The 23629-nt window shown below is 40.2% G+C and overlaps 1 protein-coding gene across 11 annotated transcripts in view; it reads left to right on the forward strand.

The window, feature by feature from the left end:
• Positions 1-23629, forward strand: part of ARHGAP28 (Rho GTPase activating protein 28) — a 229771-nt gene that overhangs the window by 11510 nt on the left and 194632 nt on the right. For 4 of the 11 annotated variants that reach the window (XR_009251060.1, XM_058692663.1, XM_058692672.1 and 1 more), the window contains exon 1: positions 21762-22045. The exons of 1 other annotated variant lie outside the window; for it this stretch is intronic. Coding sequence is in view for 6 of the 10 variants with exons in the window: in XM_058692663.1 (XP_058548646.1) it covers positions 21870-22045 (176 nt within the window). In the remaining 4 variants the exon portion in view is untranslated. Of the gene's footprint in view, positions 1-21761; positions 22046-22244; positions 22266-23629 lie in introns of those variants that run through there. 6 more of the 11 variants (XM_058692665.1, XM_058692666.1, XM_058692673.1 and 3 more) reach the window with 4 other exon arrangements.

Here is a 23629-nt window from a genome sequence, read left to right on the forward strand (position 1 = left end):
ATTTTTCTTTATTTTTTTTTATTTTTATTTATTTTTAATTTTTTTAACGTTTATTTATTTTTGAGAGAGAGAGAGACAGAGCATGAACGGGGGAGGGTCAGAGAGAGGGAGACACAGAATCCGAAACAGGCTCCAGGCTCTGAGCTGTCAGCACAGAGCCCGACGCGGGGCTCGAACTCACAGACCGCGAGATCATGACCTGAGCCGAAGTCGGCCGCTTAACCGACTGAGCCACCCAGGCGCCCCTAGTTTTCATTTTTCTTATTATGAGTAAGGTTGAGTATCTTCTTATACAGTTAAGAACTATTTGTATTGCTTTCTGATTTACCTGTTAATATCTTTAGCTCATTTTTCAGTAGGGTGTTAGTTTATTTCTTTTCTCTGTTAGAAACTCTTTTTATATTCGGAGTATTATCCCTTTTCTGTGATAGAAATGGCAAATATTTTTTCTCAGTTTGTCATTTGTGCTTTTACTTTACTCATGTTGCCTTTCCTATATAAAAAAAATCCTGTTTTTAAGGTTTTATATAATCAAATTTATTAGTGTTTCCTCTTACTCCTTCTGAATTTTGAGTTATAGTTAGGAACGTTTTTACCACTATCAAATTATAAAGGGATTCATCCATGGTTTTTGAAGTACAGTTGATCCATGAACAATGCAGGGGTTAGAGGTGCCAGCCTATCCCCCATATGGTGAAAAATCTGCATATGATGTTTGCCCAAAAACGTTAACTACTGAGACCCTACCATTGACTGCAAGCCTTATCAATAACATAAGCAGTTGATTAGCACATATTTTGTATGTTTTATGTATTGTAAATTATATTCTTATAATAAAGTAAGCCAGAGGAAAGAAAATGTTATTTAGAAAATCGAAAGGAAGAGATAAAACATTTACATTTATAGTACTGTAGTATATTTATTGAACAAAATCTGCATATAGGTGGACCTACACAGTTCGAGTCCATGCTGTTCAAGGGTCAGCTGTACTTGGTGTGGTTTAATATTTTACATTTAATCTCTGATCCTTTTGGAATTTGTCTTACATGGTAAACTGGGCACTGTGCTTTGGGCTACCTGGGGAGTGTCAGGGGTGGATTGGAGGAGGATTTGGGGAAAATGAAATACGGAGTTGTATACAATAATATCTCTGTATCAAAGTGCTATTATTAGAAGAATAGCTCACAACAGCCCTTAAGAATTGAATAAATAGATACCATGAGTCTGTATGATAAGATAATATAGTAAAGAAATCAGGTCTTTTCAAATGAACTTATTGATGTACTTGAGTACACAAAAGATATCCTTAAAAAGAGAATGAGACAAATGCGTTAATAGAATAAAATGATAGGAGAGTTTTATTTCATGGGATAGTCAAGAAAAGAATCTCAAGTGAAATGACACTAGAGCTGAGTTTTAGGGGATAGGTAGGAACTCAAGAAAGTGAAGGTAAAAGAGGGTATTACTAGCAAAGAGAGCATTTTGTGGCTTGAAAGTATTTGCTGTGTTCTTGAAAAAGCGGAAGAGTTCCCTTGACTTGGTCATCCACCACATACATGTTTTGAGAAGAAAGGGCTGAAAGAGAAGACTCAGTGATCCTGTTAGATCTAAGGTCAGGAAACATTATCCTCAAGAGTCAGATTGTAATTATTTTAGGCTTTCAGACCATATGATCTCTGTCCTAATTACTCAGCATGAAAGCTGCCATAGAGATGTAAGCAAACGAGTGTGGCTGTATTCTAATAGAATTTTACTTACCAAAAACAGGTGGCAGTCCAGATTTGGCCCATGTGGCATGATTTGACTTTCCCTGGATTGAAGGATTGGGATTGGAGAGCAGGTGAGGATATGGGGTGTTAGAAACACAGCAAAGTCTAGGGGAAAATCCCAGCAACATCATTGCGACTTTATTTTAGCATCCTCAGAGAACTAAAACTTCTAGTGTGGCTGCTACCACTATTTTACAGAAATAGTTATAAATTTTACATCAAAATCCTCTTAACTTTCTATATTGAAAAACACGACTTGTGGGAACCAGAAAAGAATGATGATCTCATCTTATCTTGCCCAGTGGGGGCTCTGAAAGCTAAATCTTTCAGAAACGTGAGTAATCTTAATCCAGTTACGAGCAAGTACCACCCTGTGCCAGAACTCTCTCAAAGTGGGGAATTTTGACATAGGAAATCAGCGTCTTAGGGCGGGTATTAGCCAGGGGTGTCATTTTGATGGTTAAACTTCCAGAAAGCTTAAAGGCTATTCAAGAATTGTATAAAAGTCTGATGAATTAGATTTGAGAGCAAAAGGGAAAACCTCTTGATGAATTGAATCGAGTGCCTAAATTGGGTCTGAAGGTGGATAATTAGGCGGATTCTAAATATTTCTCAGACTTGCCGATTCTACAAATATAGGCAGTTTAATAACAAAGCCTATGAGAATGTTTGTTTTTGACCAGCTGTCAAATAAAGGAGAAGTTCAGTTGTGTAAATGTGTCTTCATTTTGGTAACTGTGCAAATAAGTATTAATTATGTGTTCCAAATAATCCATCAGAGTACCGATTGTACTGAGTCACAAGGGTGATGACTATTAAGTAATTCGTATCATCTTAAAAATTAAAAAAATGACTGTACATCTCTGAAGGAAAAAAAATCTAGGCATTATCAAGGTGAAAATGGCAACTTTCATCAAGGTGCCAGTGATGTTTCCATAATTATTGGTTTACCTAAGTGTATAAATCAGTCGTTATATAATTACTTTTTAATTTTTAGAATTTACTAGAGAGAGTGAAGATAGTTATTGGGCAGGATAGGTACTGAGAATGTTAGCCAGACTCAGATTATTTTTCATCAAGGTGAAAGTGTCATGTTAATACTAAATGAAATTCTCCAATGTATCTCCATATTGAGGTATACGCTTTTTGAAATATAGAGGTAACCTGGCCATTCACATGATTTCTTTATTCTTGTTTGTTTAAGTTGTCAGGAAGGAAGCAGGCATGAGATGTGCTTTCCCTGTTTTTCCAATTATTGCCTACTCTGCCTCATGTGCTCCTCTTTTCCTCTCTTCACTATTCTCAACAAATAAGGCTTTTCCATGCAATAACATATTTAAGCTCCTTGGTAATCACTGGTCTGTGACATGGATAAAGCCCTTGAAAGCGATTTCCCATGTAAATCATCCATTATTTTTGAAAATTTGGATTTCACCTCCTGGACTTCTACCTAGAGACTTAGGATGATGGGGGTAGGGTTGGTGGAGGGAAGATATGAGCAAAGGGGTAGAAAGTGATTGTGAATTAAATATACAATATGTCCCAGGCACCAAACTCTTTTCATACAGGATTTCATTTCAGGATGTCACAGTTTTGAGGAAACCAGAGGAATCATGTTAAGATGTGTCAGATAAACCATACAAATTGTTTTTTACTCTTGTTTTTAACATGTTGGCCAGGACACCTTGTAGGATGTTGAGTCTGTGTTTTATATTTCATTCAAAAAATTTACCAATGAGTTTATAAATATAATAAGTGAACATTTCATACCATTGCCCAGGTCATCTTCTCCATTCCTCTCCACTCCCCACACCCCCACAACAACCTAATACCTAACAAAATGTACAATATTTTTAAAACATGTTTATTTATTTTGAGAGAGAGAGAGCACATGTGCACATGCCTGTGTGCACGAGCACGGGAGGGCAGAGAGAGAGAATCCCAAGCAGGCCCTGATGCAGGGCTTGATTTCAGGAACCTTGAGATCATGACCTGAGCTGAAATCAAGAGTCAAATGCTTACCAACTGAGCCACCCAGGCACCCCTAGAATGTGCATAATTAAGAATTTCTTTATATCACTTCAAAGGTAGCATGTGCAAGGAATTGAGATGAGACTGGAAAAGTAAGCAGTATCAAAGCCATGGGAGTAAGTGGAGATGTGCCATGCCACTGAACTTGGTACTAAGAAGCAAAGGAAGGAAGGACCTTTCTCGGGAGAGTGTCATTATACATGACTTGTGTTTAGGTACATATTCTCCTGGCAGCAGTGTAGGAGATGGATTTGGGGAGCCAAGACTTGTGGCCAAGTAGAGTGGCATGAAGATTCTCGTAATGTCCAAGTAAGGAATGATAGGATGACTAGGTGGATGTTAGTTATTAGTTTTTTTTAACTGAGGCAAAGAACACTTCTTGGGTTATTAAAGCAGTATTTTCAGCTTTCAAAGTTGGACATAAAGATTACTCTTGCATGGAGCAGGACTGTCCAATATAAATATAATGCAAACCATAAATGTGGGGCACATATACAGGTTTAAGTTTTCTAGAAGCCATATGAAGTAAAAAGAAACAGGTGAAACTAATTTTAATAACATATTCTATTTAACCCAGTATATTCACAATATTACAATTTAAGCTTGTAACCGACATAAACACTATTAATGAGTATTTTATGTTTTATATTCATAGCAAGTATTCAAAATCTGGTTTGTGTTTTACATTTATAGTTACATCGTAGTTCATGCTAGTCACACATCAAATGCTCAGTAGCCACATGTGGCTGGTGGCTACCATATTGGAAAATGCATCTATAGAGCATCCAAGTATACTTAGATAAAAGCACTCTTTTTCATAAAAGAACCACATCACTTCTGGAAATTGACTAACTAGTGAAGATAAATAAAAAGCTCAGAAAGAAGCCAGTAAGTTAACAAGAGAAGAACCACAATGGGACATCTGTTTTGGATTCTAATAGTACAAGTTGTGTGATTTTTGGTAAGTCACTCTTTATGCACCAGCACGAATCTAAGGTCAGGACTCTTTACAGTTTACTTTTAATATCCCTAAGTCAGTGAGTTGACTCCTTTGTGCGGCAGCAGCAGTTGTAGTAATAGCAGTGGTAATGATAATGGCAAGCCTTCTGTTGTGTGCTAGGCACTTTTTTAAATACTTTATACACATTGACTAATCTAATTATCACAACCACCCTATGCAGTAGATTCCATTACCATGTTCATTTCACAGATGGGGAAACTGAAGTACAGGGAGGTTATCTAAGCAGATAACAGAGTTGGTAGATTACAGATCTGGGTTTAAAATGTAGGTACTCTGGTTTTCATAGTACACACTGATTTCTTAAAAAATAAAAACAACAAAAACAAAACAAATTGGTCATTTTCTTTCAAACATCACAAATATAAATCTTTTTCAAACTCCTATAGAAATAATTTCAAAGGCACAACTAATACGCTTAGGGTCAGCTTGATTATTAGCACAGATAATTCAGTGTGTACATACAGTTAGTTGACCCTTGAACAACATAAGGGTTGGGGCATCGCCCCCTTCCCCATCCCCCACACAGTTGAAAATCTGCCTGTAACTTCTGACTCCCCTAAAAGTTAACTAGTAGTAGCATTCTGTTGACTGGAAAGCGTTTACCAGTAACATAAACAGTCAGTTACTACATAGTTTTGTATGTTATTTGTGTTACATACTCTATTCTTACAATAACGTAAGCTAGAGGAAAAATGTTATTAGGAAAAACATAAGGAAGAGAAAATATATTTACAGAACTGTGCTGTAAAAAAATCTGCATATAATTGGACACACAATTCAAACCTGTGTTGTTCAAGGATCAGCTATATTCATCCTTAAAAACCACTTTTAATTGTAAAGAAAATAGGTAATTACTGCATTCTTTTCCTTGTAGTAGCACTTAAGCCAAGCTCCTTTGACCCTATAGAAAACAACAGAGGGCCAATGGGCAGAGATCTGAAATTAAATATTTCTTAATAAAAAGAGATAACTCTCCTAAAAAAAAAAAAAAAAACTAACAGAGAAAAATGGCCCAATCCCCCTTTTCCCTATATGAGAATGAGGCACAGGCAGTGATTTTCTGGTAAATGTTTAACAACTGTCTCTGGAAAAAAAGCATGTGTTTTATTCATAAGATTATTATGAATTTTATATATAGGATGTGTACCACACAATTTACAAATAATAAATACACTATATCCTTATTATAACCTCCATATAACCAATTGATTCTCATAAAATGCTTTTGTTGTTTGTTTGTTTGTTTTTTTTGACTGAACCCTTCTATCTGTTGGTAATCTATAAGACCTGTGTCAGAATATCACTCTTTTGTACATAACATGAGTCATTTTGCTGAATCAGAAAATGTCTTTGAATAATGGAAGAATATTTCTTTGTTTATTTGTGTTATTTATAACATAGTGGCTACAGATACAACATACTTGTAGGTTTAATCTGTATTGTGAACACTTTCTTCTTCACTTTTTAAATTCTAGACAATCAGCAAAACAAGCCCTCATTTGTAGTAATTTGCTAATTTTCTTAGCCTCAGTACCTCCATCATGGCCAATTTCAAACTACTGACATGATGTTACTGACGGCAGAGCCGGGAAGAGATGCACAGTAGCACCCCATTGTGCTGTATTTCCACTATCAGGAACAACAGACGTAAATAGCCTTAAAGGCATAAAAATAGTAAAATGTAATTAAATAATTAGTATTTCCTACCTTTGTTTCAAATGTAATTTATTTAATTGTAAGTTTATATAATTTAATTTTAGTAACAGCTGTGTCTAACAACTGGCTCACAGAATTCCTAAAAATTTAATAACCAGCTTTTATGAGCCAACGCAAATCAGCTCCAGCACACCACTGGCACAAGTTTGGGGGCCTTAGATGCTGACTTAGAAGAGTGTGTGGAGAAAATCACATCCTCCAGCGTAGATACACATGAGATTCAAATCACCATGAGATTGTACAGCCTGGAAAGATCATAGGGGACAGGAGCTGTAGAAGCATAAATAAGATCCCATTTAGCATACTCATCAAAAAAAAAGTCCTTGCCACTCTTTACCAGAATCTCGATTTTAATAACCAGTCAGGATCCATGCAGACGGGGATATTTAACCTAGATTTTTATGGAGACATCAAAAGCACTTGTTGAGAATGACTAAACCTATACTCTGTAATAAGATCTCCTTACAATTTCGAACATGTAAAAGCAACCGGTAACTATAAAGAAAGCAGAGTATGTTTTTATACAGGTGTCTGTTTCTTCCTTGCCAAGGAATTGATGACAGTGCTTTATCTAGCATGATTGAATGGCCTTGCTGCCCCAGCCACCTCTTCTGCCACATGGCTCAGATTGCTGCCATAACTCAAAATCTGCTCTGTCCTGAGATGTTTGCTTCTTGCTTCAAAGACCTAGGTACCAAATCAAACCATTTCTTATGTGTTTTCCCAAAGCCCACGCTGAGTTGTAGCACTTGTCTTGTCTGCCCTGGGAGTGACTGTCCAAATCTGCAGCTCTCTGAACCTCTCCCCAAGGTGCTCCATGTGGACAGTGTTGCTGTGGCTGGGATTTCATTGGGTAATAAGCATTCTTCTGCATCACATCTGGGTTTTCTCAGTGTCTGGTTTTAAAGTATTTTGGAGGAAAATCCTTCCTTGACTGGAGGCTGTTCCGAAACAGATCCTCCATTGCTGAGACATTAACTGGGCAACACCAATAAACATACCATATGAACCTTGCCTGCCTCCCTAGCACATAAAAAGACAAATACCTAAGGTCATGTTACTTCTGATATCATGTGGGGTTTATTAGGTCAAAAAAATTGTCAAAGTGAATCAGACTCTGGAGCTAGCCAACCCATTTTTTATTTTTTTGGATTGTAATCAAGTAATGGCTTATGATGATTGCAATATTTTAGAAAAAACAGAGACATCAGTCTGTTCCATCTCAGCATTTTCATTTCTTGACTGGTTTATCTTTGTAATATTTCTTTTCGTCAAGCATCTTTCTCAACTTGGTGATTAGTTCGATTGTCCTTTACTGGGCTTTCATCCAGCTCTACTGTGTTTTTCTCAAATGGCATCATATTTCTTTCTGTTTTTAAATGTTTATTTATATCTGAGAGGTAGAGAAAGAGAGACAGTGTGCAAGCAGTGAAGGGGCAGAGAGAGACCGAGATAAGAACCTGAGGCAGTCTCCAGGTTCTGAGCGTCTGCGCAGAGCCCGACCTGGGTCTCGAACTCATGAGCCATGAGATCACGCCCTGAGCCGAAGTTGATGCTTAACCAACTGAGCCACCCAGGCACCCCTCAAATGACATCATATTTCTGCAGTAGAACATTAGTTCTTCTGGCCCTAGGCTTTATTCTCACTTAGCCCCCGTAGGCCCACTTTACAAGCATGAAATGTATTTATTCATAAAATGCCAAGACCAATTGTATGCAAAATTGTAAGGCAGAAAACTCTTAGCTTCGATGCTTCACCTTATAATACATCCCAAGATTATATGCTTCTTAAAGCAGGAACTTTATCTCATTTATCTTCATGTAGTGGGTTTTGAATACAGTCACAAGCCCAGTTTACAGAAGGTGTACCTTTATTCATCTGTCCTTAAACTCAACTCTATTATACCACTTCAAAAATAATCAGCATTTTGGTTTAAAGATGTCTTTTTTAGGAAATCACTTAATTCACAATTTAAGCTCAGTCATTCTAAGTTCCAACTTCCCATTATGGTTCTTTTTTTCTGTGGTGGGTTCTTGTCTTTTGCTTGGTATCCTGAGATTGTGTCTGGGTACAGGAGACATTTGTAACATTGTGGGTCTGGTGCCTCCAGACTTGGCTCATCTGCTTTAGTCTTTGGTGGTGGGAGGTGGGGAGGGGTGACTGTTCACATTGCCCCCACTGCTGGTGGAGCTCCTTATTCACTCTGTAAGCATAGGCAGTGCTCCTTGGGAGCCCTAACATTTCCCCCCTGCTCATAGGACCCCACCTCAGATCTTGCCGGCCCTGGGGATCTCTTGGGCTATCAACTATGAGGCCCTCTGCCACGAAGTCACTTCATCTCAGCTATAGTGATTCCTCTGAGAGCTTGCCAGTCATTTCTCACTGGGGGCCATGGGAAATTACTGGTCCTCTAGGTCTTCCATGCCAGTTTCTGGGAGGTCATCTTAGGTTCTTTGCAGGGGGCCTCGTCCAGAATTTCAGGTGGGGGTGGCACATAAGCTTATCCATCCTTGAATACTCAATCATGCTGTTCCTATTACTCTGCATCCCATGGATTTAAGCCAGGAAGGGGCAGATTGGATATACTTCTTGAGTATAATTCCATTTTCTCTTTACCATGTCTCCCAAGATCTGAGAGTTTTCAAGCCCCCTCTGTGTGGAAGCAGTGCTGCTCTCTCTTTCCATCACTGTGTGCAGCCTTAGTTGTCCTGGTTTAAAAATCTCCACATTCAATCTTTCACACTTTGGTTTGATGTTAATGGGAAGTTTTTACAATTTAGGAAACTCAAGTGCTGAGCTCTAGTCATAAAAATCCTAGTTTTCTTGGCTAGATATCTGGAACGTCCTTCAGGGACCCTCCTTGAAAGTGAAAATCTGACTTTAAAGCTTTAGCTGTTTTTCTGTTCCAACTATGACAACTTTATCAGTGTCTATATCTTCAAATTCAAAAATTTAAGTACAGGACTGTTATCTTACCGCAACTTCCTCTAAAAAGTAGGAGGACTCAAAAATCATAGGAGAGTGGTGCCAAGATCCTCAGAAGCAGACAGTAGGATGCTGTGTGACTTATGCCCCTAAAGTTGTGCCCTGTTAGAATGGCTTTGAAGACAGGAGTGTGAGGCTAAATGAAACAATAGTTACAGTAATAAAACTTGTGTTGGAGGGAGAGGCCAGTTCTGATATCTGCCCTGTCACCTGCTAGCCTTGAGATCATGTTGCCCTTCTTTGATCTGCTCATGATTCTCCTTTGGAGAAGTCACACTAAAACAGTTCTATTCTCTGGCTGAACAGGAAGAATATTTTATTGGGAAATGCAAAATGAAAGCATACGAAGAAATTTCATAATGTTATTTCACTGAGTTTGTATCCTCAGAACCAGGAATGTTGTCTGGCATATATGCTCTCAAGAAATATATAAATTTGTAAACTTATGTGTAATAAGTGAATCAAGGAATAAATACATGAATGAATAGAACAACTAGAACTGTATATAGTATCTCACCCACACCCAACGCTAGTTTTATAATTAGGGACATAAATGGGATGGGTTTTCCCTTCAGTAGCTACAGCCAAGTGACTCCACCTAGGAATGCCTCAGCACTGATCACATTGCTCTTCACCAGAGGGACCTGGAAGGGCAAACCAGCCAGGAAGAGGGAAGTGGCCAATTTGTCCTGTGTCTGCAGAGAACAGATCCAAATAAGAATGGGGAAGCTACAAGGGGGGGGGAAAAAAAACCATAAAAGGAGCATACTCTAAATGACTGCAGTTATCTGAAGGTAAATTTCTACTATTCACATTACCTTTAGAATTGTATTTCACTTGGATCAGACTTGTGATCTGTAGAGAACAGGAATTCATCTAATTTAGGAAATATACCCCTTTTCCAACATTAGCAGTTGAAAAGAATTCAGAACAAAGGGATTCTGAATTCTTTGAAGCACTGTTAAGGGTATACTAATTCTTTCTCAAGTATCTCATCATCTTCAGCCTTTTTTTCAATCACTGTGAGAGGATTTTTAAAAAACCTCTAAACCTCAAGTGACCATTTATTACTACACGTTGATGGCGACAAGGACAGACACACTCAAGTTATGAGGTCCAAACTGTGGTTCATTCTTTCTCTGTGGAAGGGAATAAAACTGTTACTTGTTTTTAGGGAATAAGCTATCATGATTCTTAGAACCCAGCATTCATTCCAAATCCCCAAAGCTGTTTGTAAAGATAAGGTCATTTATTCCCCCCAACCAAGCACCACTCAGAATGAAGCAATTGGAATGAAGTAGGTTAGTACAAATACCACAATCACCACTATTTACTAAGAGCCTGCTCTGATAAAATGTTGTGTATTTGCTCCTTACACGGAAGGCTCAGAGTTGTTGAGTTGCTTGTCCCCCAGGTTCATGATACTAGTCCGGGCGATGAAGAATCAGCACGGTGTAGTTGCTAAGTTCCTGGACTCTGGTGCCAGATTACCTGGATTGAATTCCACCTCTGTCTCTTTCTAGATACGTGACTTTGAGTGAGTTAACCTCTCTGTGCTCCCATTTCTCATCTGCAAAGTGGAGAGAATGATAATGAGGGTAACTCCTCATGGGGTTGTTGTGGGGATAAGTGAGTCAAGTGCTTTAAAAAAATCAGATTCCAGAGAGATTGAGTAAAGGCTCATAGTCGTACAGCATTAAATGGAAGAAACAGTTTACGGCCCTGTGAGTGCTGGCTGTATGGTTGCCAGATAGAAGAACCCAGCTTATACTAGCTTAAGCAGCAAAAGAAATGGTAGTATTTACTTCAGACATGCCTTAGAATATAGGGTCAAACTATGCTGTTAGGAAGGTCCCCAGCATCTTTGTCTCTTCTTGTCTTCAACATATATCACACAAACTTTGGGGAAGCAAGCTGGCTGTTTGCAGCTGCAGGGTTGCACTATCCTTACAGAGAGAGTAAAAAAAAATCTTGTTATGAACATCTGGCAGAGGTCCCAGGGAAGTGGGCCAGCTTTAGTCAAATACCCATTCCTGCACCCAGGTCTGACTTCTGTGGCAACTGGTGAGGTGGGGGGTGCTGGGAGTGCTCAATCCAAACCACGTAGCCTAAGGAAGGCTCCTGTGAAAAGACACTTGGGGTGATATTCCAAAGAAAGGGATCAGGAAGAAATATAAATCAATATAATATACAGTCTTATGGCTGTCACGTGACAGTGCAGAGATCAGAATTGGCCTCTCTCCAACACAAGTTTTATTACAACTATTGTTTCTTTTAGCCTTATACTCCTGTTTTTGAAGCCATTCTAATGGGGCTGCATTGCACAACTGCAGGGGCATGAGGTACACAGCATCCTTTTCTCTAGTGTTGAGGCCCGTTGGCACAGCTCTCTTATGACTTTCCAGTCCTCCCACTTTTTTTTTTTTTTTTTTTTTTTGAGAAAGGCACAGTCAGGTAGCAGACCTATAGTTTCATTTTACATTTGCAGGTGTAATAATGGAGGATTAAGTGGAGGAAGGCTCCTATTCCTTAAGTATTGTTTAAGCCTACCTTGTACCAGATGTTTCACTAAGTGTGCTAGCTGCCTTCTGAGAAACCAACCAGAAATGACTGATCTGGAATACCAGTGCTGTGAATCAAGACTTCCTCTTCAGGGGCGTGCCAGTATTCTGGCCTGAGATGTCGAGCCATTCAGGCTTTCTATGACTTTTTGGAGCTGGATAATAATCAGTAATAACTAGGTACATCACTGAATAATGTTTCAACTGATAAACAATCCTTCTTCTCAGTGTCAATGCATAGCTCTGTTAACACAGTCATAATCCTTTCTGTAGAAATATTTATAGTCTTTGGAGTATATTGAATTATCTTCTTTGGTTGACTAATAATGGTGGCTAGAATTTATTGAATTTCCCTGGAACCTCAAATAGGTATTGCTAATAAAGTAGAAGGTAGAGTAACAATTTCTTGAAAGCATAGCATAATAAAAGCAATATATGTTTATTGAGCATTATGTACACAGCGATTTTATAAGTTTTCCTTTATAAACCCTGGCCAACAACTCTGTCTGGTAGATATTCCCATCTCATTTTACAGATGAGAAAAATCACATCCCAGAGAGATTAATTAAATGCTTATAGTCCTACAGCACTAAATGGAAGAAACAGAGTTTATTTCTATGTCTGTCCTGCTTCAAACCCTGCCTTCCTTCCACTGTTACTATTTTTAACCACCATTTCACAAACTTACTTAATTATACTTTCAGTTATACTTCTCTAGACCCACGTGACTCAGGTCAGCTCATGTAAATTTCATTAAATGATGTAATCTGAGCCATATTTGAGAACTGATGAGTCAATGTAGATTTGAACCATTGTATTCTCATCACAAAATCACAGGTCCATTTGATTTGTGACCTTCAGGAAATAAGACCCTCCATATTCAGGGCCACATCTAGGCAAAACTGCAAGGTGGGCAAGTGTGTTCTTTATCCACTTCACTCTCTGTAAGATCTCTTCCCTTCTCAGCTCTTAGTTATCTTTACCCCCACAACCTGACTGCCTCTTAGCTGGTGCTTTCTGGCCAGCTCTGCCTGCTTGAGGCTTCACCAAATCTTACTCTAATTAACACTGATTATTTGTGGGTGTCTCAGAATCCACTCCTGCTACCTAAATGCACCCAGATGTCAATTTAGGGACTTTCCTCCAACATGGTGTGTGATCTTGGGGTCTAGCTTAGCATTATAGAAGGCAAAGGAGTTGCTAAAGTCCATGTCAGCCAGACTGTTTCTTTAACACCCAGAGACTGCCTAATGTGCAACCTAAGCACAGCCAATCTGATGCAATGTTCTGATATTCTGTATCCTGAGAAGAATGAAGCAAAGATGGGGAAGAAGTGAAAATTGGTTAATTTTAAAGGAAGCGTCCTGGCAGGACTGTATTCTGGCAAGATTGTGTTCTCTTTTCTGTCCTAAACATTGTTCTTAAGCTTTGACCTCCCATCATGTGACAGTCTCACGATCTTTCTAAAACATTGTTCCTTGTTTCAGAATCAGAAATGTTTTTGTGGCTTGCCACCAGAGAACTCTCATAATAAACCCTCCCTCCTCGTTGGTAGCCCTGCATGCCATATTGCTCCCTGAGCATCTCGCTGACCTGTTCTCCCCTCCTCAACTCAGTGGAAACCTGATGTGCTTATTTCATCACTTTCCAAGTCAGGTGGTCTGTCCTGCCCAGGTTACTGTAAATAAAACAGGTAACTGATCTGTAGTAATGAGCTAGTGACAGGGAGAGGGGACTGATAGGGTTCTTTTCTCAGCTTCCTTGCTGAGGCATTGAGCTAAACTTCTTAACAGCTATTTAAAATCCATCTTTGGCTTTGTTTTAGGATTCCGTTTGAGGCTTAACATCTGGCCATTTACAACCGGCTTTCTTTTTTCCGGGGCTCCAGCATACATTCTTCTCCAAAGGAGGCTGGGAAGTGCAGGAGGTGTAGGTCAGAAAAGCTGAGTGCAGACAGGTTGTGCAGAGCCCAGAGGGACCATTTAAGAGCACAAGTGGATCCCAGTACTACCCTGTTTGAAACCTACAGTGGATTTCTCATCCAAACTTCTAAGTTTAAACACCTCGCACAGCATTCAGATCCCCCCACCCCCAGTGCCTGGCCTCCAAATCTAGCTTTATCTCCAGCATTCTCTTCTTTACATCTTACTGTCCAGCAAAGCTAAACTAAAGGTGTTTCCCTATATGTGTCACATTGTTTATTACGTCTTTGCCTTTTTTTCAGTCTCTTCTCTCTTTCTGAAATACCCTTCTCACCCCCCCCAACTGCCCACACCTACTCCTGAGCTGGCCAGTTGTTATGTTATTCATCTTTTAAGACCCATCTCTAGCATTATCTCCCCTGGGAAGTGTTCTTTGATGACCTCCTACTCGAGCCCTGCTCCTACCTCTGGCAGAGACACATGCTTTCAAATTTGCATTTCTTTTTACATTCTTGGTACTTCACATTGTAGGTACTAATGATGATGGTAAATTCTTGGGATGGATGGAGAGAAAGATGAATAAATAAAACCCTTGCATAATTGCAAAATATAGCACTGCAGAAAGTATTAGATAATGCAAGTTTGTTGTAGACCAAATGTCTGTGGCTGATCTGTTTTCTTCCCCTACTCTGGGTGTATTGGTAGTGATTTAATTCCAATCAATAATGATTCAATTTATTTGTAGGAGTGAGTTAAGTCACTTAAGTGACTCAGTTATGTCCACCACATAAATAACATGAGTCTTGACATGGCTGACAGGTTCTTGTGGTGAGTTAAGGTGGGTTAAGTCTGCTTAACCCAATGACCAAATTGATCATAGAGCACAGAACAGTTACTGAAGAAGAGTAGGATTTGGTATCTGTTTAAAAATAGATGCTAAGAAAGCAATAGGAAAATCAGAGCAGTCTAAAAATTCTTTGTCGTAATAAGAGCACTGAGAAAATAATTTAGTTAGTGCCAATAAGTTTTGAGAACTACTTCAGGATAACAAGAACTTGCAAAGAAGAGGCAATCCTTGCATATAAAAATTTTAGGGGCGCCTGGGTGGCTCACTTGGTTAAGCATCCTACTTTGGCTCAGGTCATGATCTCACTGTTTGTGAGTTCAAGCCCCACTTTGCTGTTAGTGCAGAGCCCACTTCAAATCCTCTGTCTCACTCTCTCTCAAAAATAAAATAAGCATAAAAAATTGCTGTTTAATTCTAATAGAGATCTGAACAAAAAAAACCCTCATCAAATTCATTTAAAGATTTAGTATAATCTTAGACAAGGGCAGTTTGAAAAGGAAAATTTTAATGCAATTTTTATAAGTCTGATGCAAAAATTCTCTCTTTTTTTAAAGTTTATTCATTTTAAGAGACAGAGTGGGCGTGCGTGTGCATGAGCACATGTGAGCACATGAGTGGGGGAGGGGCAGAGAGAGAGAATCCCAAGCAGCCTAATCCTTCCTGAACTACGTGGAGCTCAGTCTCACGAGCCGTTAGATCATGACCTGAGCCAAAATCAGGAGTCAGATGCTTAATGACTGAGCCACCTAGGGACCCCAACCCAATCTTTCCAGAGAATGTTGGGGAAGTGGGAATGCATGTAAAGTGGAGTTTTGACAGAATTAACATGTCCCCCTAGGTAGGAGAGAACTGTGCCTTCATTTCCTGTAAGATAGGACTAGTGACTATGTAACTTCAAGCCCTCTTGCTAAGAGCTCGGCAGCCAACAGCTCCAAAGACTCATGCTGCTGCAGCTGTTTTCCTGTTCTGGTAGTAAGCGATTATTCCAGAAGCAGCTTGGCCAGATAAGCAGGCAAGGCCACAAGAGGCACTTTTCTTTTGTCCATGTTAACGTTTTGCATAAATGCTCTTGTTTTCTTGCCTTTCCTGGTAGGATTGAATATGTTGGAATATCACCATACTTCATAATACTTACTGTAGTATCACTTACACCCAGGGGCCAGAGTTGGTGAGGCTTAAGTCATTCTGTGAATTGAATCTGATTCATCTTTCAGTAAAGGCTATGAAATGCCTTTGGAATTCCTAAGGTCAGGTTGTTTACTCTTGACCTTTGAACTCAGATGATGCTTCTGGAAGGGTGGAGGTGGAGGACAGGTGACAGGAGATAGTAAAAAAGAGAAAGGGGAACCAACATCTCTTGAACATCTAAGATTGCTTAGCATTATGATTGATGTTTTAAAGACGCTCTCTCATTTTAATCTTCCCATCAACTGTCAGAGAAAATTCCCTACGTCTTAGTTCGAAAATTGAAGTAGAAATTAAAGTAATACAGGCAGTAAGTAGCTGCCTGTATTATGAATTAAATTAAATGCCTGTAGTATGAATTAAAATTCATAATTCAGACTTAACTCTGTCTAACCCTCTTTGGTCTACCACTCTGCCTCCTCTGTTCCTTTGGAAAGCACAGAGCCTTTGTGCACCTAGGGTTCCTATATGATGATATTCTCTAATGCCTTATATATGTGTATTGACTGACAAATTTACAAGGTAGATTGAAATACTGAATTAACCTTCAACACATTCCAAGAGCAGTTAATGAACTGTTGTTATATATGAAGAAATTGTGAACTACCTTACTACTGTGCATTGAAAATACATGTAATTCACTCTTCATTTATTACTATATGCTAGTGAGATCTATCCTCCTAAATGCTAGATACGTTTATGGAAAGCCGCCACAAAGAAATATAAATCTGAACACCCATTTCATTATAGTATAAAGGAGGAGTATATGTTGAATCTCAGGAAACCTTTTTATGAAAGAGAAATGAAATACAAGAGTCTGGATGCAGGGAGTCAGACTCGCTGGGTTTGAGTCCCAGCTTTGCCATGTCCTAGCCTGAGTGACCTCAGACAAGTTAATGAAGCCAGTTGCTTTAACTGTAAAATGAAGATGCTAACAGTAATACTTCTGTCGGAGAGCTGCTGTGACCATTTCACGAGTTGAGGTTCTGATGCCTAGAGTGGAACCAGGCACATGGTAAGTACTCCATAAATGCAGGCTGTTTTATTTCTTCTACGTGTGAAGAAACAGGTCTGCAGTTCAGCGGTTTGATTGGGTCCTGTGTTCTGTTGGTGTAGAGCTGGTGCTGACACCCAGGTCTCCTGTTCTGGGTCCAGTGCTGGCTGCTGCAGTGACATCCAGAGCAGTATGCACAGGAAACTAGAATGTTCGCTCTGCCATTGTTTTTACTCCAAGTGCCAGTGCTATTTCTGTGCTCGGAAGGCCCACTGCCCACTGTAGGGGTAGTCTATCAACCCAGTTCCCAGATGGACAGTCCTTCCCAGGGTGCCAGGGTCCCTGGTTACTCTGCTGCTGAGCCAGCTGTCACAGACTTGTGCTGTGAACCCCTAGTCCAGTGGTTCCCAGAATGCCAAAAATGTTAACAGATTCTACCAGGTCCACAGTCCCATATCTATAATTCCAAAATCCCCAAATCTCTCTAATCCGAAAGCTTTTTCATGAATCATATGACTGTAAAACTTGTTCGGACCTGAACTTATCTAGTGATAAATCACCTGAACTGACAGAAGGCTATTTATTGTTTGTATTTATTCTTCCTGGTGTGTGTATTTTTACAGTTTACTGAAGACATACTAATGTTTTTGCTCATAGGATACTGCCCCAGATCTCAGTGGGAATACCTATCAGTCAGCGTCTTAGCAGGAAGAGATGGGGGCACTCGGCACAAGTGAATGAGGAGAGCTTAGTAAAGGGATTGTCTGTAAGGCTGTGTGTGGCTTGAGGGACCAAAAGGGATGGCACAGGAGGGCCAGAGGAGGGTTTACTTGGTGCACCAGGAGATGTGAGTAAGTACCCCTCGGTTTGAAGGGCTAGGTAGAAGTAGCATTACTGGAATCTAGAGAGAACAGCCTGGAAAGAGGCCACTGTCAGCAGCTATGGCCTTAAGGTGGAAGGAGCCAGCTGATAGCAAATCCAGCAGAGAAGTCTGGGAAATACATACCCAGGGTGGCTTTTCCTCTTCCTTGCAGATGTCCTGCTGGTGCCTTTCTTTGGTGGCACCATACCTAAAACCAGAGGCAAGGGAGCCTAGAGGTGTAGACCAGAAGGTGAACTGCTGGGGCCCCCACAGGGTAGTGAGGGTGGGAAGTGGATCTGGAGGGCAAAAGGAAAATGTCCTGCACAGCATATTGTATAATATTCAATATATGCCCTCTACCGTCTTTCTGAAACTCAAACACTCAAGAATGCTTAGAGTTGTATTTTATTAAGTAATAGTATATGCCTACATTCAAGAAAATAAGTGAAACTTTTTTTTTTTTTCCCTTTAGCTAGCAGTCAGAGCTTATAGGGCCGTACAGGCTTATGAATCATGTAGTATAATTCCTTGGCTACTCTGAAAGATTAGAAGTACTGCACTAAAGAGTGCTCTCTCCTTCATTCATTGATTCACACGTTCATTTATTTTACAAGTATTCTTTGTTGATTGCCTACTCTGGAAAATCTATGGGCTATGGAGTACAGAGACAAAAATATGACAATAGCCGTTCCGGTAGCTTGCAGTTTAGTAAAAGACACTAATTTTAATTTGTTGGCAAATAATAATGCAATCCTAGGTTAGCAAATAGTTTCATCTCAAAGCTGCCTTGCTGTTGGAGGCTCTGTTTCAAGAGGGCTTTCTTGACCATGTGTGGGCTCAGTGGAAAAAACCACTATGATCTAGTAGCTACTTATGCCACGGGCCCAGTAGCAGAGTGTGTCCACGGAGCACAGTTTTGGCTGACTGTGCTCTAACTAGGTGCCAGAGTGAGATTGTTCTTATAACATAAGCAAGAGGGGTGACTTTGAATTAGGAACACCTGAGAAGGCTTCATGGCAGTAGGTAGAGGGTTTTTAAGGATTTCTAGATAGGAAAATGACAGGCTCGTGTGAGTGGGCCACAGGGTCTTAGGAGTAAAAAAGTAATAGACGATCAAAGTAGACGAATAAGCACCTATTCAAAGGAGTTTGGACTTTATTTTGTAGCAAGTGGATTAAAACTGAGGGCTTTCGAGAAGGGGAGGAACTGTTTTAGGAGAGTCATTCTACCAGCACTTTGAAGAGGAGGGTTTAAGAAGAAAGTGGTTGGAAGTAATCTATGTCGAAGAAGGATAGCTGTGACCTTGGCAAGAGATGGTGATATAAGAACAAAGATCACAGCATTGGGAATAAAAGGAATTGTTGGCAGACATTTTGAGAAAGAAATGACAGATGTGATGTGAGACATTGGAGGGAGAAGTCCTAGTGATTCCAGGGTGTCCAAAATGTGAATGCAGGGGCAGCTGCTTAAGTGGCTCAGTCAGTTAAGTACCAGACTCTTGGTTTCGGATCAGATCATAACCTCCCGGTTTCATGGGCTCGAGCCCTACGGTCAGTCGGGCTCTGTGCTGGCAGCAGGGAGCTTCCTTAGGATTCTCTCCCTCTCTCAGACCCTCCCCCATTCATGCTGTCTCTGTCTCTCTCAAAATAAGTAAATAAACTTTAAAAATAAAATAGAGGCCCCTGGGAGGCTCAGTCGGTTAAGCATCCGAGTTGGGTTCAGATCATGATTTCTGATTCTTGAGCCTGAGACCCGTATCAGTCTCTGCTGACAGCTCAGAGCCTGGAGCCTGCTTTGGATTCTGTGTCTCCTTCTCTCTCTGCCCCTCCCCCACTTGCACTCTGTCTCTCTTTCTCAAAAATAAATAAATATTTAAAAAAATTTTTTTAATTAAATAAAATAAAATGTGAATGCATAAGATGGAGGCCTGGGCCACTGAAGCTGGCATGAGGGAGTACCACTGTAGTTTTGGACATCTTGGGGCAGAGTTATGGTCAAAATATTCACAAGGAGATGCCCTGCAAGTATTTAAAATTCCGAGCCTATAGTTCAGGAAAAAAAAAATGCCAAGGAGAAAAATTCCATATCCAGAAAAAGTTCCACTACTGTAATTCCTTATGGTAATTCCAAAATGCAAAAAGCCTTAAAAATTGCATGGTTTTAAAAAGTTTAGTGCCAAAACTTACTTGGTGACAAACCTGATCTGAATAAATGTGAGGCTTTTATAGTTTGAATAAAGTTTGAATAAAGAGTTCTGTCCCAAACTATAGTTAATGGTATCAAATTAGCGTTTAAAATAAAACATATTTATAAATTCTCAAACATATCTGGTCCCAAAGTTTTAGATGAAGCATTGTAGATATGTCTCAATAATTACATTATGAATTTATTTTACATTTTAAGAAAGTATTATCTTAGTTTTGATACATTTGGCATCAAACACAGTAGGTAAACAGATACATCTTTGTATCTGAAATTTTTGAAGAATGAAGCATTCTTTGTATGTGCCTTTTCCATACGCTGATGTTTGGTAAATTTTAATTGATAAAATTGGGATAATACTATTGATCCTTTGAATTGTTTAAAGAGCTAATGAACAGGATCCAACACATAAAGGGTATTTTAGTCATCCAACCATTTTAATCAACAAAATATTTTCTAAGAAGCATTTTGGAATTTTTTTTCTTTCCCAACCCCTGAAAGTACAGTGAAAATAAATGTCTCTCTTGATACTGTGAAGGAAGTAGCAGGGAGAACCAACAGGTCTTGAGAACCTACCATGTATGTGATGCTTTTAACCCCATGAAGAGAATATTATTTTCCCCATTTCACAGATGCAGAAACATTCTGAGATGTTAGTAGCATGACCTAGGTCACCCCTCAGTAAGGGGTAAACTATCTTCTCTTTTCCCTCCACCTAGCTCCCAGGGGAGTGTGAGAGACAACAGGTAAAACAGCCTGTCATAGTGTGAAAAATGGAGTCATTGTGGGCCTCTAGCATATTTTGGTTCCCTTTTTAAATTGTTAAAAGAATGTTGTCTTTCCATTTGTGCTGTTAGTCTTATATAGGTAAAATCATTGAAAATCATTTCTGATTATGTCCCTTTTTACCTGCTTCCCTGCCATACCTTTCTCCCCTAAATAAAGACCTCTGGAAAAAAACATGTATTCAGCCCAGATAATCAAGTCTAATTTTCAGACAAACTGAAAGCAGTATCTTAATTTGATCAGGATTGGGAGGAGGAAAGGGATGTGGGGTGAGGTAAGAGTCTGGTTGCAGTGGTATTGAGGGTGAGGGAGGGAGGTTTTCTGCTTGCTGTAAGAGGGAGTTACCTGCCCAAAAGGAAATCAAGTTTATTGTAACTTGACCAAGTACACAGCAACGTAATCCGGTTCTTCAATTTTTGATGTGAATGCTTTAAATGAGAGAGTGTCACATTTACTCCCTTTCTTCCGGAGACCACACGTTGTAGACCGGGCCCCTCTCCTTCTCTGCCCAGGCTCCCAAGGCAAGGTTTCTTTCTCTCACTTCTTGCTGCCAGGCAGGAAATGTTCCTAGTTATGGGATAAGCGTCCCGTTTGGGGGGGCGGGGGAGGGGGGAGGAGGGGGGAGATGAGAAAAGGAAAAGAAAAAGAAACAAAGCAAGAACTGCTAGAGCTGCTAGCCCAAGCCCCGAAGGATCACAGCGGGTTTCCAGTTTCCTAGAAACAGGGATTCCACCCACCCCCAGCCCAGGCCCTAACCGCCGCCCCCCCGCCCGCCCTCCCCGCCTGCCCTCCCCGCCTCCAGCATTTTCCCCGCCCCCACCCCCAGCGGGGCTCGTGGGCGTGTCTTTAAGTCCCTGCTAATAGGGCTGCCCCGCGGGCGGGGCCGGCTTCCCGGGGCGCCCCTGACAGCTGCGGGAGCTAGCCCCTACCTAGGAGCTGGACCGGCCACACCACCCCTCTGGTGACCCGGCCCCGGTGCGCTGGTCCATGCTGGTCCCCGCCTTTGTTCTCGGGCCGGAGCGGGGACATGCACGGCTGACGATGGAAGTGGAGGACTCGGGCGGCGTGGTGTTGACCGCCTACCACTCGTACGCTCGCTCTCAGCCGCCCAGCTCCGAGCCGCGCTGTGCGCCCAGGGCCGCCGCCAGCCACCCGGGCAGCAGGTACCCAGAGCTGCTCCGAAGGGAGCAGAGGTTTCCCGGGCTTGGGGCTTTCACCTCCCAGCTGTGTTTTCTGCCAGGGCGTGAGAGCACCATCACATTGTCGTTTCAAGTTTTGGTGGACTAGTTGAGTGAGCCTCCTGTTCTTTGTATTGTCCTTGATTGAAAGTGGGAAGTGCACGAAGTCTCAGCCGGCAATGGTTAAGGTCCTTGGCTAGCAGAGGTTAGCAGCGGAGCTATGTTCTTGATACAACTTGATGATAAGTAGGCATATGCCTCATTTCTGCCAAATTCACCCATTGACATATTGGAGATTATTTTTAAAAAAATCATTGGAAATGAGATACAAACAGAAAAGGGGAAAATTTTGAATACGTTATCCTAAATCCTCGAATACTGTTGAGTTTATTAACTGCATGCCACCTGAGCTAAAACATAGCTGGAGAGAGTCTCTAAAAAGTAAATCTGAGTAGACTTCTAAAAGACAATTTTATTTCTAGATTTTAAAAACCACTCAACTGTATAAATATATTGGTATTATTTTATTATTACTGATGTTGACCCAGTGCTGTAAATGCAATTATAATTTATTTCTTTTGGGTCAACAGAAGTCTATAATCATCTCATTATGTGTATTTTAGATTTAATAAAGCAGGGATCTATGTTAAATTACTCTGTATCAGTGTTCATCTGTTTGATGCAAGATCAAGGCCAACGTGACTTCCATTAACTAAACAAAGATGTTAGACCCTTAGGAAAGTTCCCTGGGCAGAACAAAAGTGTTACAATAATGAGTGAGATGGTTTGATATCTGACTCATATTTAGGGGAAGTTTTGCTTGTTTAAATGTGGCTATTTGTTTACTATGGATCCACTGGTGAATGGTTTTCTTTACAAGTGGGAAGTTTGAGGGTTGATGTGCTTTTTTGCATCCTCATTTTCATTTACTTTTTCCCATACTTTTATCATTAGTTATGTGATAATGATTACTTCTGTCTCCTAATCTAATTGATTGGTGAGGCTTTCAACAGATTGTGATTTTATTTCAAGGAATATCCTTTTGGCTAGTATCCATGAGAAGAACAAACTACATTGGCATGAGATCTATGTTAGGCTTGACTAACAAAGACAATATTGTTTCTTCTAAAAAGAGCAAGTTGAGTGAAATCTTATTTTTATGTTAAGACAGTAAGAAAATAACATTTTTCTTCCAGCTTTAGGAGCACATTGTTTTAAAGGCTACTTGTCTTTAGGGTGCTTTCTTTTCTTAAACGTTATCCTTGACTCTAATTACTCAGATTATGAATAACTAAATAGATATAAGTGAGTTGATGAGAAGCAGGGCCTAGTTTGTGCATTTTTAGATGGTCCTGGTGTAGCTGTCTTGTCTGTAACTCCTAGCAGCTGTCTAGGAGCAATAGCCAGATTGTGCCATTTGGGCCTTCCGAAACTACATCCGTTTCCAAAGCAAACTGGAGGAGAAGTTCCATTAACTCAGCATGTGGTCTTCTGGAATGATAATGCATGAGAGCAAAAGAGTTGTGTGTCATAGTTAGTGTTTTGTCATACGGTTGCCAATTAGATTTA

The sequence above is a fragment of the Neofelis nebulosa genome, chromosome 11 (assembly GCF_028018385.1).
Source record: "Neofelis nebulosa isolate mNeoNeb1 chromosome 11, mNeoNeb1.pri, whole genome shotgun sequence".
Lineage (NCBI taxonomy): Eukaryota > Metazoa > Chordata > Mammalia > Carnivora > Felidae > Neofelis > Neofelis nebulosa.